This window comes from Xenopus tropicalis, chromosome 4, assembly GCF_000004195.4.
Source record: "Xenopus tropicalis strain Nigerian chromosome 4, UCB_Xtro_10.0, whole genome shotgun sequence".
Classification (NCBI taxonomy): Eukaryota; Metazoa; Chordata; class Amphibia; order Anura; family Pipidae; genus Xenopus; species Xenopus tropicalis.
The window spans coordinates 108,928,264-108,943,977 of NC_030680.2; the positions used below are offsets into that span (position 1 = coordinate 108,928,264).

Genomic DNA, 15,714 nt, shown 5'->3' on the forward strand with positions numbered 1-15,714 from the left:
GGGGGTCACATACATATAGATGAGCATAACACTTCATTTAGAAATTAATAGAATTGCATAATAATTTAATATTTTTATCACCCATTGATTGCATTAGTAGCCTGAAACACTTATATGGATCACTCATATGAATATAAGGAGTAGAAAAGATCACAGCTGTCCCACAGCTGTTACTGTAAATTCTCAGTAATATTTTTGCAAAGCCTCGCAGTTTGGAAAAAATATCTGACAGGCATGAATATTGGAGCTGGTAAAACATTTTCCAGAAATGCTGAGCAGTATGTATTTAGTGATAAGTGTGATGTGGTATAACGGTCAATTAACGGTAGCTTGAGCTGTTGCCATCTGTAAATAAAAGACCATGCTCAGAATTGATATAAGACCTTTTCTTACCACAAACCTGCACTGCTATAGAGAGATAGCAAGCGAGTACTGAAACCCAGCTGGTACAACACTGCCCCTTATTGACCAAACACTGCTTAACACCCCTGCACATCTGCACACATAGATACCATAAAAACCATAATTCCTTGGGAAATGTAAGCGCATAGCAGCCCTTTGAAATAAAAACGTTTTATTTGTTTTAGTTAACTGGAAGAGAGTCTTGCAGTGTTGTTTAGCTATCCCTAAAAAACTGATTTTTGCACCAAGAGAACTTAGGAAACAAGCAAAATCCCAAAAATTAACATTCTATTTCTTGATCTTACTGAACACACAAAAACAAAAAGCAAGAATCCTCCTAAAACAGCTCAACACATTTGATCTCTATCTGAGTAAACCAATAAGAGTTCAGGTTTGTACAAGTCTCTGTATTAGTATATTTTGATCCCAAAAAGTCCAAAAATTGTAAGACCCACATGGGAGCAATAATGTTTTGAATATTACACATTATATCTTAGATTTGTGGTTGGCATAGTTGGGGAAGCCAAACTGTGAGATCATAATGCTGGAATATTTCAAGGGCATTGTGCTGTAAATCTCGGCCAGCTTGTTCAGACAAAAGGATCTCTGCAGGAGATGTTCAGCTCGGTGCCACATGCCTGTATACCCACTTCCTGCTTCTTTTTCCAGATTCCTCATATCTGTGGGTTTGACAAGTACACCAGAGGCTTTCCCCAAGTGATTGGCCACCATAAAATTCATAGCGATATCATCACAGTTCTGTGTTTGATCTATCATGTTATGGACGGAGGCAGGCAGCTGCTCAAAGAGACGCAGATAGTCCGAGTGAAAAAAGGCAGCTCCAATGAGTATCATAGAGTACATATCTCCAGTTTCTGTATGTGGTGCCTTTAATTCAAAGCTACCGTAGCTATAAATACCAGAGGGGGAGGACACATGCTTCCGGGGCACAAATCCTACAATGCGATCGGGAAATTGCTGAAAAAGAACATTAGAAAGACAATAATGAATAAGTATAGATGATTTGGCATATGCTTCTCCTCTACATACATAGTTTGATTAAGTCCATCTTTTAGAATTACCCTAGCAATATTATACAGTTCATTCTGTCCGCTCATTAGGTGCTGACAGGGTAAAATGCAATTCTTTATGATGACACGGGGCAGTGGGATTATGGGATGTAAGCAACAGGACACCAACAATGAGAGTGCACAGGTGCTAGTCAGCTGCACTATAAATGTTAACCAAAATGTAAAAATAGAAAACGAAAATTCCTATGACACGTAAGCAATGCACATAAGGATGTATATATGTACAAAACCAGTGCAGAAATGTAAGCTGTGTCAGGGCTTGGCAACCTTACAGCCCCAGTGCCAACAGAGAGAGTTAGGATAAATTAAAGATATAGTTCTGCAGCAACATACGTGCCAGATGATTACTTGCAGACTTGGTTGAAAATAAAAATTGTTAGTTTTAGAGGGCTTTAAGATAAAAATAAGTTTAAGGCAGAGGGCACATGAGGTGCATACTCACCTTCTCTCCACCTGCATTTTGCCCCCTTTAATTTGCCACTTTAAAAACAGTAATTTTTAGTTTAATTACTTCCCTCGCAGTTCTAGCATGCTATATTTACACCCTTGAAAATGTCATAGGAAAACTTCCATGTGTGTTGGGTATAGAAATCCTATACAAGTCTTTTTTATGAGATGCACCCACTTCCTAATAAAGTGAACCAAGGCAAGGAGGGGAGCCAGGTTTTCCTCAAAAAAAAAGGCTGCTTTACTGTTTGCAGTGTACAGCAACCATTCAGCATGAGTAAAACCTAGAGGGCTTTAGCTGGCCTTTAAATTAAAGGACATGGAAAGGCTAAGTCACTTGGGGGTGCCAAAATGTTAGGCACCCCCAAGTGACTTAAATCACCTACCTTTTACCCCAGGCTGGTGCCCCTGTTAGGAGAGAACAGCACCAGCCCGGGGTAGTTGCAGCACTTCCTCCTTCCGTTTTCGCGTGTGCGCGCATGCCTGTAAGGAAGGAGGAAGCGCATCCTAACATTTTGGCACCCCCAAGTGACTTAGCCTTCCCTTCTCCTTTAATTTAAGATAAACTTAAGCAATTTGTTTTTATAGGTATACACCTGCCATTTACACAATTATCATAAGTATCAAAGTATACACTTTTCTGCTCTTACCGTAGATATTTTAGATTAAGCAAAAGTATTATATGAAATTAAAACATGCAATAAGAAAAAGCACAGGCATTACATTGGCCACAAATCTAAAAAATATTTCAGCACAAAATCATAGTTGATGGTATAGTCACACCCAGTGTCGGACTGAGGTAGCAGGGGCCCACCAGAAAACTCTGGACTATGGGCCCACTCTCATAACTAATTCTACCTTTCCTCCTTCAAACTCAAATCAAGCTTCCTTGTTCTCATACAGAAATAGAGAATGAACATGAAATAGGTTAAATAGTTAGAAGCAAGGGGGCCCACTGACACCTGGCTCACCGGGAGTTTTCCTGGTATCCCTGTAGGCCAGTCCGACACTGGTCACACCCTTAAAAAGTGCTTTGCACTAAAGATATAAACAGTATACAGTAATACAACCTGATTCACTAGGTATATAAAACACAGTGCAGACAACACCTTACATTTTTACTTTTCCTTTAACATACTGTTTTTGTTCTTTTGCCAAATGCACGTCATCAAGCATTTTGATAGTGGGCACTTGATTGGTAGCTCAGACATTTAAAATATGCTCTTACTTGAACTCCTTATCAATAAAGAACATATACAGTTGCAGCAATATCTCACTGCTAAAAGCACACAGATGAAACAGCCACATGCCTTTTAAAAGCAAATATCTATTTTTATACAAATAAGTCAGCATTTTGTGAAATGTTAAAATATTGTAATCTGTGCAATGGAATATCCCATTATTTTGTTATATGCAGTTTGGACAGGCTTTCATGGTACAGTTTCCCACACTCGAACCCCCTTTCCTTTGAACCATCTCCCAAGTAACTGAGCAGTAGACTATATTTTCACCTGCTAGCTTCAATTTCATCACTCTTGTGTAAGACCTATGACTATGTAAACCCCATCCCTTTCCTGTGGCTTTTACCACAAAACTCTAAATAAAACCTATTTTTAAAAAATTATTTTTAAGCACTTATTTTTGGTACTTTAATCTATTGAAATCCCCTGGTTCGTGTGTATGGCCAGCTTGGGGTTGTGCATTACAGTGAAGGTGTTGGCAAGGGTGGCTTGTCAGATGTCCACTGTAGATATTTTAGACTTGTATAAGCAAAAGTATTATATTAAATTAAAACATGCAATACGAAAAAGCACAGGCATTAAATTGCCCACATCTCTATAAAATATTTAAACACAAAATCATAGTTGAAGTAAAAAGTACTTCAGTGTAGAATAATTAAACCTAAATACCATAAGCAGTGAAATATAATATCTGAATAATATCAACCCTATTGCAATTTAAAAGTATGGCTGATGTTTAATGGACATACAAAATCACAAGGATATAACACTGTTCATGGCAGAAAAAAAAGCAAAGCCTAAAATGAATTTGCCAATAAACAAAGGGCCATGCAGCAACCGTCACAGGTTGTATGTAAGTGCACACATATTCACACATGTACACACACCTGTACACACACACATGCAGTAATAAACATTACCTGCCAGATAGAGAAGGCAAATGAAATATCATAAGCGCTGACTAGGGTGTCATCATCCATCATTAAAACAGCTGAAAGAAAGCACAACATGAATTCAAAATGTGTGTGTGAAACATTGCATTGCATCTAGACAAATCAAATGTGAAGTAGTAGGTCATACAAAAGCATTGTTAATTATCAATGCATAGACACTTAGCAGCATGATGTAGAGTGACGTCTTCATGTTATTGTGCTGATACTATATAATATGGACGCGTGCAGATCATTGATTATCAAGGTATTTATTACACGGAATTATATTTTAACTGGCATACCACACCCACTAAGTTTAGGCACTGCTGTTTTGCTGTCTTTTATAATAGATTAACGTATTATGTTTCCATTAGTTCTACTTATAATTGGAAACTATCAACAATATCACCTCCAATATCCATAATAACATTATCACAGTACAGGTGGCATCATTACAGGATCACTTTTGTCCAGAACTCTAAGTGCAAGAAATAATAAGTAGTGCTGACCCTGGGTTTGAATCTCTGGGAAGCTCTGCAGTCTATTCCTCATGAGATTGACCTTCTGTTTTTTGAAGGTGACAGGTACTGGATGAGGACCAAAAGATTCCCACAGCTCCTGAGGGGTATCCTGGCCAACATTATTCCATACCACTATCACATGGCTAAGGCCTGGCATGGCTTGATAATGGTTGAGCATCTTCAGCAGTAGGTCTGTCCTGTTATAGGTCTGCATGATGAGTGTAAAGACGTCTTTGGGGGACACAGCAGAGAGGGGTATCCCACGCCGGACACCCACCACAGCATCTTCATTTGTAGCAGGAAGTAATGCAGTCAGAGCCCCCAGAAAGAGAAGGAGGAGGACTAGGACAACACAGGACATGCGTAGCATCCTTAACTTCACTATCCTCCTCAACCACCTGCACACAGTGTAAAGAAATACCAATTATGTAGAGCAAAAAACAACATAGCATTTGCAGAAGAATGTTTAGTGATTTCAGTGTTAGCGCTACTTAAAATACTGTGCTTAAAACATAAACCCATAAGTGCCTAAAACATAAACCCATACTGTTAGAAATATTCCCCAGCCTGGTGTGTTTTTTAAGCCAAGAAGAGGAGAACTGACCTGGGGTCAAGGGTTAGCAATTATATTCACTTGTGGATGGCACCACTTCCTTGTCCTTTAACCCCATAACTACGTAACAACTGCACACGGCTGACTCACGGTACAAAATATGAGAGGCCACGTACCTGCAGTGCATTGCACCCTGTGCTGTTGAGTTGCATAGCACTGCTGGCCATAAGAGGGGGCACAGCACCTATCACTATAAAATATTGAATCAAGTCTTGAGTTGCCCTTTAACAGTTCAACAATACGGTTGTGCTATGTGATAAAACTCAGGCTCTGCGCCCAAGATAGGAATCTATTAGGTCTCAGTCATTCTGCCCCTATTGTGTTTAGCACTATAGATAAAAATGCTAACAAACATACAGTATAATTTAAAAGATCAAACCCCCCAAAAATGTACATAGAATAGCTCAGAGTGCTCTTTCATAATTTATGTTTATATTAATTTTCACTTTTGTTTTTCAGTTATTTGCAGTTTTACAGTGGATATAAAAACTCTACCTGTACCTGTATTATAGTCTGAAGATGTGGCTTGTGTTAGTCATTTAACCCTCTGGTGGCAGCCCAGAACTGTTGTGTAAATAGCATTATATTAATAATGTACAGTGGATATCAAAAGTCTACACACCCCTGGTAAAATGTCAGGTTCCTGTGCTGTACAAAAATGAGACGAAGATAAATCATTTCAGAACTTTCCACCTTTAATGGGACCTATAAACTGTACCACTCAATTGAAAAACAAACTGAAATCTTTTAGGTGGAGGGAAGAAAACAAAAAAAACTAAAATAATGTGGTTGCATAAGTGTGCACACGCTCTTCTAACTGGGGATGTAGCTGTGTTCAGAATTAAGCAATCACATTCAAAATCAAGTTAAATAGGAGTCAGCATACACCTTCCATCATTTAAAGTGCCTTTGATTAACCCCAAATAAAGTTCAGCTGCTCTAGTTGGTCTTTCCTGACATTTTTTTAGTCGCATCCCACAGCAAAAGCCATGGTCCCCAGAGAGCTTCCAAAGCATCAGAGGGATTTCAGTTTGTTTTTCAATTGAGTGGTACAGTTTATAGGTCACATTAAAGGTGGAAAAAGTTCTAAAATGATTTATCTTTGTCTCATTTTTGTACAGCACAGGAACCTGACATTTTACCAGGGGTGTGTAGACTTTTGATATCCACTGTACATTATTAATATAATGCTATTTACACAACAGTTCTGGGCTGCCACGAGAGGGTTAAATGACTAACACAAGCCACATCTTCAGACTATAATACAGGTAAGGGATCCCTTATCCGGAAACCCGATATCCAAAATGCTCCGAATTACAGAAAGCCTGTCTCCCATAGACTCCATTTTAATCAAATAATTAAGAGTTTTAACATTGATTTCCCTTTTCTCTGTAAAAATAAAACAGTACTTTGTATTTGATCACAACTAAGATATAATCCATCCTTACCGGATGCAAAATAATCCTATTGGTATTAATTAATGTTTTATTGATTTTTTAGTAGACTTAAGATATGAAGATCCAAATTACGGAACGACCCCTTGCTATAACATATTGCAAAAGTGCTCAGAAGAGCAATTGGTGAAATGTTAGACCAACTTTTTTGGGCTTAGGAAATGCATACATTATTTTGCCAGTTTAAGCAACTGAACCCTTGTCTTGTGTATAAGTTTAATGTGTTTACCTCATATCCTTTTAAGGAGAGAAGCTCTGTCATTGAGGCCCTGCTGGAAAAGAGAACAATATTTATTTACAGGCCCAAAGTCACAAGAAATTCATAGTTTAGTTGGGTTGAAAAAAAAAACTAAAGTCCATCAAGTTCAACCCTTCCAAGTGAACCCAGCACACACGTATAAACCTATTTTGACTTAACTATACACTCACAAACTCACAATACTAATTGTAGATTTTAGTATCACAACAGCTTTGGATAATTATGCTTGTTCAAGAAATCATCCAAGCCCCAAGGGTAAAGACACATGGAGCTACTAGTAGTAGCTACTTGTCACATCTACTAAACTGCCTTAAAAATACCTCACTGCCCTCACCGGGCAAAGACACACAGAGCCAATTAGCAGAATGCCAGAAAATACCCTGCCATAGACAGTACTAAGAACTGCCTTAAATACCTTAAAAAAGTATTTTTTAGAATGTGGTTCACACATTTGTGTCTATCTCTACTGAGGCAATGGCACGCACAGTGAATACCAGTGTTCTGCCCCTCCACAGACCTATATGGTAATCACAAGGAACCTGCACTGGCAGGGTCCACAAGCTTACCATCTAGATCAGAGGAGGGCAATTGTAAGTAGTTTGGTGCCCACATAACTGGAAATTCTGTGGGGGCAAAAAGCCATTAATTTCCCAGTATGCCACAGGCCTGAAGGATGACACAAGACTGACTTCTTTTTGACTCCGCAGAGTTTTGCACACATATATTGCAACTGCATATCAGTTTGCCCCACTCAAAAGTCCCTCTATGATCCTGAGCCACGCAACAACCAGGACTTCTCCCCCTACTGTTTCACTCTTTGCAGACTGAAAAACTACCCAACTACTGGGACTTCTCCCCCTATTGTTTCACCCTTTGCAGAAAAACACTTTGAGAAAGCAGAGAAAATAACTCCACAATAGTTTTAAACTACATCATTGTATAAAAAGTTAATATATTCAGGATTATTAACATAGCCCTAAGCACATATAACAATGTAGCAAAAATAATGAAAAGTGAGTTATTTGTATCTGTACAGCTGTTGCAAAATTCAGACTATCTGTGCCATCTAGTGGTTTTCCTTGGTAGTACATGTGTTTGTTGGTTAAATGTAACCAACTCAACTACTCAAAAATTTGCAACACTTTCATTTTCCTGATGAAGGTCCCTGTGGGGGACTGAAGCATTAAGGAAATAAAAGCTCTTTTTCACTTTATTACAAATCCTGTGAGTGCTTATTGTAATTCAGCTCAAGCACCCAGGTTATGGCAATGGAAATGGTGGGCGGTGTTGGGCTGTACTATATATATATATTTATATATATGTATTTATATAATATGCTGTCCTATGTGATCTATGTATTTTAGCATGTTAAACTATTTTTACATATTTAATATCTGCAACATAATTGCACAATGTTAATGTGGCCAATGCAGGAGACAAACAGATGCCAGCTGTGTTTGGATGTACTCTTCTAAAATGTTATTAGGTATATTTGTGTTTGTGCACCAAAGGGTGCACAAACACTACAATTGCATAAATGCAGGTTACTTTTAATGATGGATTAAAAGACAGGCCTTTAATATTCATAGCACAGTGGAATGGAAGGTGCACATTTGAGGCCATTAATGTCTATGGTGAAAATAAACAAAACTTTTCATTATTTTCCGATTGATGATTTAAAGGAGACATATCCTATAAAAATGATGAATGTACCAGTGAATTATACTCCTCTAAATATAGAAGGATTGTGTTTAAAAAAGTTGTGTCAGGCTGATTTATTGAGAAATTCCACCAAAACCCCACTAGCCCTGCCCATCCGTTCCACTTCCTGCTGGCTGAATTCTCTGGATGAGCTGGGGGGCCGCCGGCTCTCAGTACACTGCACTGTAGTTTAGGAACCAATCAGCAGCTAGGCTGACCTGATAGGGAACTGAACCTGTCTTTGCTTGAGTGAGTGCAGGGCTGTGATTGGCTCTCCCCCTCCTACTGTGCTTCTGGCAGGGACCGTTAGGACACGCCCACTCTTCATTTCAAACATGGTCAGAGAAGAGATAGGATCTATAGGGAGCTCCAACAAAGGGGCCATTTTTACAGATAGGATTAATTTTAAGCACAAAGGGAAACCAGCACCTTATATTATTCATAATTGCCTACAATATTAAGGTTTTTCCCATTTATCCAATATGTCTCCTTTAAAGGTTAAAGTTGATAATAATGTGTTCATCATAACAATAATATTGTGTGAGAGACTGTGAGACTAGTGAGTTTGAGTGTAAGGGTTAGTAACTGAGGCGGAAAGTGGGTGAGTATTGAAAGCCGGAATGTAAAATGATAGTGAATTAATATGTTGAAGCATGTGAGATTTCATTTTGCCCTATTATCAGATATATGACTTTAACTGCAGAACACCCCAGCCCCCATCACGTGCAAAAAAAAATGATACACAAATTTCAGTCTTTTCAAAGATTCGCGCATTTTTTGCCGAAGTGAAATGGGACAGATCTAGCTATTACCTATTGTTGTAGGATGTTTCACTTTATTCAAAGGGATATCAGAAATCCGCAGTAAACAGCACCAGGCCCCCTGCAATACACTGGCATGGGGAGTGTAATTCCGTAAGGCATTGTACAAACGACATATCCATAATAGTAAGCGGACTATGATAAAGCATAATCTGGATAAAGCAGAGGAATTTAAACTTTTGTTGGACTTTTACTTTATGTTGCTTCACTACATAGTTTTTCTTTTCTCTGTCTATTTCATTTTACATGCTGCTATGGCATTATCATCTTCTGCCTCGGAATGTACTACAGGTACTTTGACAGTGCTCCCAGAAGTGACATATTCATTCATTTTTGCAACATGTCTATGAAGATTCTCATTCATCCAGGTCATGATATACAGTATCTAGTAGAATTAAGTCTAAAACAACTGGACTTTTCTGAGTTTTTCTTGAAAACGTTTCACCACTCATCCGAGTGGCTTCTTCAGTTCAAATGACTGGTAGGGAATTCCCCGGTATTTAAACTCTTGATGGTAGTAGAGTCACAGACATCCAATCACAATGGTTCCATTGAACTTGTTCAGTTAGGTGTTAGCTGAAACTGACAGGTGTAAGAAGGTATGATCCAATCACAATGGTACCAAGATTCTCATTGATGAAGGTGTTAATCCTTCAAAGTACATGACTGGAAGTGTGAACTGTTGTGAAACTGCCGGGGTAAGGATGTCAACGCGCCATTGTATGTTGGTGACAAGCGGTGTCTCAGGCCCCCTCCTCTGTTCAGGGATGGTTTTTCCAGGTTGGCATAAATGGCCTCTTTCACACCTCTTTCAAACCATCTGTCCTCTCGGTCCAAAATATGCACGTTACTGTCCTCAAAAGAGTGACCTTTTTCTTTGAGGTGTAGATAGACCGCTGAGTCTTGTCCTGAGGAGTTTGCCCGCCTATGTTGGGCCATTCTCTTACAGAGAAGTTGTTTTGTCTCCCCAATGTATAAGTCTGAGCACTCTTCACTACACTGGACAGCATAGACCACATTACTTTTCATGTGCTTGGGTGTTGGGTCTTTCGGGTGCACCAGCTTCTGTCTCAGGGTGTTGCTGGGTTTGAAAAACACAGGAATGCGATGTTTGTTGAAAATTCTCCTAAGTTTTTCTGATGTTCCAGCAACATATGGAATGACTATGTTGTTTCGCCTGCTGTTGTTTGCAACATTAAAGAGCACAGCTTTGTACAGTTTTGTACAGTTTTCTCTTTTTCCCCCATTATCTCCCATTAGAATCTTGTTGTCTATGCTGTGCAATGTAAAATTCGAAAATTACATTACATTACAAAATTATAAAAAAGTACAGGCTTGGGATCTGTTATCCGGAAACCCGCTATCCAAAAAGATTCAAATTACAGAAAGTTGGTCTCTCACAGACTCCATTTTAATCAAATATTCAGATTTTTAAAACTGATTTCCTTTTTCTCTGTATTAATAAAACAGAGCATTGTATTTGACCCCAACTAAGATACAATTAATCCTTATTGGATGCAAAATAATCCTATTGGGTTTAATTAATGTTTTATTGCTTTTTTTAGTAGACTTAAAGGAGAAGGAAAGGCTAATAAAGAGTTAATCTCAAGCTGCAGGCATACCTTCAGTTCTCTCAATAGTGCCCTTAAGTCTCCCCATATTTAACCTGTTCAGATGATCAGAAGCCACACAGGAAGAAAAAACGCTGAGCTGTGTAAAGAAAGCTCCAATAATGCCTCGCTCCTGCACCGAGACCGAGACTTGGGGGTATATTTATCATGCTGTGTAAAAAGTGGAGTGAACCATTACCGGTGATGTTGCCCAGGGCAACCAATCAGCAATTAGATTTCAACAGTTTGAAAACCAAAGCAAAGCATCTGATTGGCTGCTATGAGCAACACCACCAGTAATGTTTTACTCCACTTTTTACACAGCATGATAAATATATCCCCAAGTGTACATACTCAGTTTGTAAGACTATGATTCAGCTTCCTGCTGATTGGCTCAGATCCACACAGAGGGGGGGGGGGGGGGGTGTGTGTGTGTGAGTTCTTAGCATCCTTGAGGGAGGGGGGAGCAAGAGAGGGGAGAGAGCCGAGAGCTGCGTGTCCACTTGCACAGGAATTACAGACACAAGGAATTTTTTGACAGAGAACTCAGTGCAGCCTTTCTGTGAGTGCTTATGGCTGTATTTACATAGACCTTTCTGATAAAGCTTACCGTACTTAGTTTTTACCTTTCTTTCTCCTTTAAGATATGAAGATCCAAATTACGGAAAGACCCCTTATCCAGAATTCCCTTGGTCCCGAGCGTTCAGGACAACAGGTCCTGTACCTGTACCAAATAATGATTTAGTGATTTACATCTTGCAAAGCTGCTCTTTTCAAATAAACATTTTTAAGTGAGGTTGGAGAGTATGACATCTTCAGAAGCATAAAGAAATACAGTACCTATAACAGCTTGTATATGCAGACATTCTCACAGCCCTCTTTAGAGCTGGCAGAATTTAAGAGGTAACTGCTATCCCCCTTTCATGCTATAACTGCTGCACTTCAGTATCACTCCAGAGCTCTGGATACTAATGAATCCTAAATGGAGGGGCGGCCATAATTGTGCCATTCATTGTATGCTGTACTGACAGAGTAGGAAAAGCACAGTTCAAACATTTACAATATTTTACATCAGTACACTAGTGGGGTTCAATTATAAACACTGGGCACATTCACAACTGGACAGTAAACCAATGGTTAGATTTTTCCAGCCAGCTGCAGGTGGAACACTGAAAGTAATCTTTTGATTGGTTGCCATAAGTTACTACCCAGATGCAAATTTGCCCAGTGTTATAAATGACCCCCAGTGTATCAGCCAGGGAGTTCTGCGTGCCCTGTTTATGCCCCATCCCAGCTATAGTCACCTACTGTTACATACAGCTTTGGGCAGTGCAGCACACAATTATACTCATATGTACAAAACCATATTACTATAAATGATCACATTCACAAGTGTCTGACAATGCTTAAGAGGACTTTAACCTGCTTAACTGAAAATGAATAATACCTGCAGTAAGCTAGTGCAGACAAAGACAACTTTAAAAGTGTTGCAGCTGTTGTAGCAGTACAACTCCCAGTATCCCTCCTCAGCAGAGCTGAAAGTGTCAGTTCTGCAACAGCAGGAACCCTGGGTTTTGCCTAAAAAAGAATTCCAATGCCTTAATGAAAATTACCTTTTTAAAGACATAACACTGACAACTGCTTTAAAAGGAACAAAAAGCTTCTCCTTCAGTTAGTGGTATGTACTAACCAGCAAGATGTGCCCTGGGCTCACATACCGCATTTACTTTTCAGTACGCTGACATGTTACGAGCTTGTTGTTGCCTCTGTAGCTTGCACAAACTTCCTTACCCTGCAGGCTGCAGCTGCCCTGCCGACCACACAGTAGGAGGAGTCAGATGGAAAGCAAGTGAAACATCCCAGGAAGTTGGAAACATTAAAAAAGGGGCTGTAGCTTTCAGAGAAGCCGGAGAGCTGCTTATTCCCCCATTATATTTCCTGCCTCCCAGAATGCACCAGCTCCAGCAGTAAATTACTTTCCCCCAGGCAAACACACTGCACTACAAATCACAGGAACAATACAGATAACACTTTCAAATTAGATAAAAGCTGTTAAAAATCTAATGCAAGGATGGGCTAGAACTAGAATCTCTGCTGCTGTTAAAAATGTCCCTGCTGGAAATGCTGGCAAGTTCCAGTCTTCTACAAACCACTGGGAAAATCTGGTAAAACCCACCAACTGATGTACAGTGCTGCATACATAAGTGCGCTATATAAACACAGAATATGCCAGCCCCCTTCCCCAAAAAGAGAAGATATTCTTTATTACAGTCAGTATAGGTGGGTACTCACAAACTCCTATGAGGGTTTTAAGCAAATTATAATCCCCTTTCAGTCTGAAAGTGCTGTAAATCCTTTTAGTTGTTCACAAGCATATATAAATGGGGGAGAAAATGTAAAAAAATACTTATTTTTATTAGCTAATAAAATTGTATTGCACCAAGTGTAGGCAGCAAGGGTTAATACACACTGAGCTAGTAGCAGCTACTTGTCACAGCTACAGAAATAGACAATGCTGGTAATTTACTGATAATATGTGTGTTTTAGCAGAGGCTATTCTCAGTATTGTCTATGGCAGGGTATTTTCTGGTGTTAAGTAGCCATGAGAAGTAGCTGCTACTAAGTAGCTCTGTGTGTCTTCACCCAAAGAATGTCACTTGTTTCACCAAGGTCTTGATCTGTGAGTCAGCCTTTCTCACCAATCAGTATTCATCAAAGAACCGTAATCAATAGATTTGTTTAATTTCCTAGTGCCAGGACAGATACACAACTGTAATGTATCTAAATCAGAGTTGGCCAGACTTTACTCTTGTATGGTCTACTTTTAGTGATCAGGGTTCCCTACCACAAGCATTACATTGCCATGAAAAATGGTACTTCACTGCATAGTATTGTATTTACAGTGCTCATACCATTTTATTTAGAGTAATGGCAACCTTACTCAGACCGAAAATTACCTTAATTTCTAGTTACCATATACTGTCTTAAAGGAGACATATTGCATAAATGGGAAAACCCTAATTTTGTAGGCAATTATGAATAATATACGGTGCTGGTTTCCCTTTGGGCTAAACATTAACCCTATCTGTAACAATGGCCCCTTTATTGGAGCTCCCTATAGATCCTATCACTACTCTGTCTGAGTTTGAAATGGAGAGTGGGCGTGTCCTAACGGTCCCTGCCAGAAGCACAGTAGGAGGGGGAGAGCCAATCACAGCCCTGCAGTCACACAAGCACAGACAGGCTTCAGTTCCCAATCAGGTCAGCCTAGCTGCTGATTGGTTCCTATCCTACAGTGCAGTGTACGGAGGGCCGCCAGCTCCCCAGCTCATCCAGAGAATTCAGCCAGCAGGAAATGGAACAGATGGGCGGGGGTAGTGGGGTTTGGGGGAATTTCTCAATAAATCAGTCAGAAACACAACATTTTTTAGCACAATCCTATATCTAGAGGAGTATAATTCCCTGGTACATTCATAATTTTTATAGGATATGTCTCCTTTAAGATGGGCATACACACATTAAGATCCGTGCATCTTTGCCAGAAGTGGCTACCTATAGGCCAACGATTGGATTGTATCAGTGTGGTCATTGCCTGATGGGATTTTCAAACCTGCCTAATTTTTGGACAGATATCTATCAGGTAAGAAGCTCCATTAAAATATATCAATGTATGGGCAACATTAGTCTGGGAAATGGAGGTTTCCCTATGGGCAGGGATGGATTTATTGCTTCCTTTGCCCTAACCCTTGCTCCTTCCCCAACCTGCCCCAGCCACAGACCCACACAACTGTAGCTCTATGGGTCACAGTCCTTACTGTGGGATCCCTTCTGTTTTCTAGACATTCTTCACTGACTTGTATCTGTCATACTTGCTTTACTGCTGCTGTCTATGTCAGTCTCTGTCTTTGCCTTGTTCTTATGCTCCCCTTCCAGTCTATTTCCATCTAGTAAAACCTGAGCAGAACACTAACCACTTCTGCCTTAAAACTGCCCAACAGTATACTCAGGGACAATATAATATATTGGTATATAATAAAGGAGCAATAGAAACCGCTATAACTTGAAGCATCCCCTAGAAATGGCATTTAACATAACTGCTTCTTAACTTAATTTTGTGATTAAAAGTTGCTAAATAGGCTTTAACCTGTCGCATCACTGTTTGTCTAGGGTAGCCCGCATACAACACGACTATTTCGATAAGTACAGACTATTTCTTTATTTCCTGCTACAATATATTTAAGTTCCCCTGCTCAAGGGTAGTCTTTTGACATATATGGGCACTGGGGCCATTTGTACTTTAAAAAAGACCTGAGTATATGAAAGTATAACACAATATCCAAGCCACCCTGTTCGCTGTGACAATCACATATACCAGCATTAAATCTACTATTATTTGCTACCAACAGACGTGCATCCTCTAAACTTAGCTACCGTGACATTTAGAAACGCCATCTTTTAACCTGGAAAGATTTCCTTCGCCAAATCAGCTAAGCCTCAGTCAGCGCTCAGATTCCAGTGTGGGCGTGTCAACGAAACGACTGACGGCAACACCTCTTATTGGTTGCCAGATGCCAGTGTGTCGCTTCGTCATTTCTTGGCCACGCCCTGTGTCCTATCCGGAA

General features: G+C 39.6%; 1 protein-coding gene across 15 annotated transcripts; it reads right to left on the reverse strand.

Moving 5' to 3' along the window:
* Positions 1-557: 557 nt before the first annotated feature.
* extl2 (exostosin-like glycosyltransferase 2) lies at positions 558-15,628 on the reverse strand. 15 transcript variants are annotated; one of them, XM_012960923.3, is made up of 6 exons: positions 15,553-15,617; positions 11,719-11,816; positions 6,931-6,970; positions 4,623-5,032; positions 4,102-4,172; positions 558-1,380 (listed from the first exon to the last, which is right to left on the reverse strand). In XM_012960923.3, the coding sequence occupies exons 3-6, from the start codon at positions 6,933-6,935 to the stop codon at positions 889-891; spliced, it is 978 nt and encodes a 325-aa protein (XP_012816377.1). In that variant the 5' UTR covers positions 6,936-6,970; positions 11,719-11,816; positions 15,553-15,617; the 3' UTR covers positions 558-888.
* Positions 15,629-15,714: the final 86 nt, after the last annotated feature.

Bases quoted from the DNA above. Each gene is read 5' to 3' on its own strand.
- extl2 (XM_012960922.3), bottom strand. The intron at 4,173-4,622 runs GTCAGCACTACT...GCTTTCTTTCAG, and splicing joins CCCAGAGATTCAAACCCAGG to CTGTTTTAATGATGGATGAT. The intron at 1,381-4,101 runs GTAATGTTTATT...GTTCTTTTTCAG, and splicing joins TTGCCTTCTCTATCTGGCAG to CAATTTCCCGATCGCATTGT.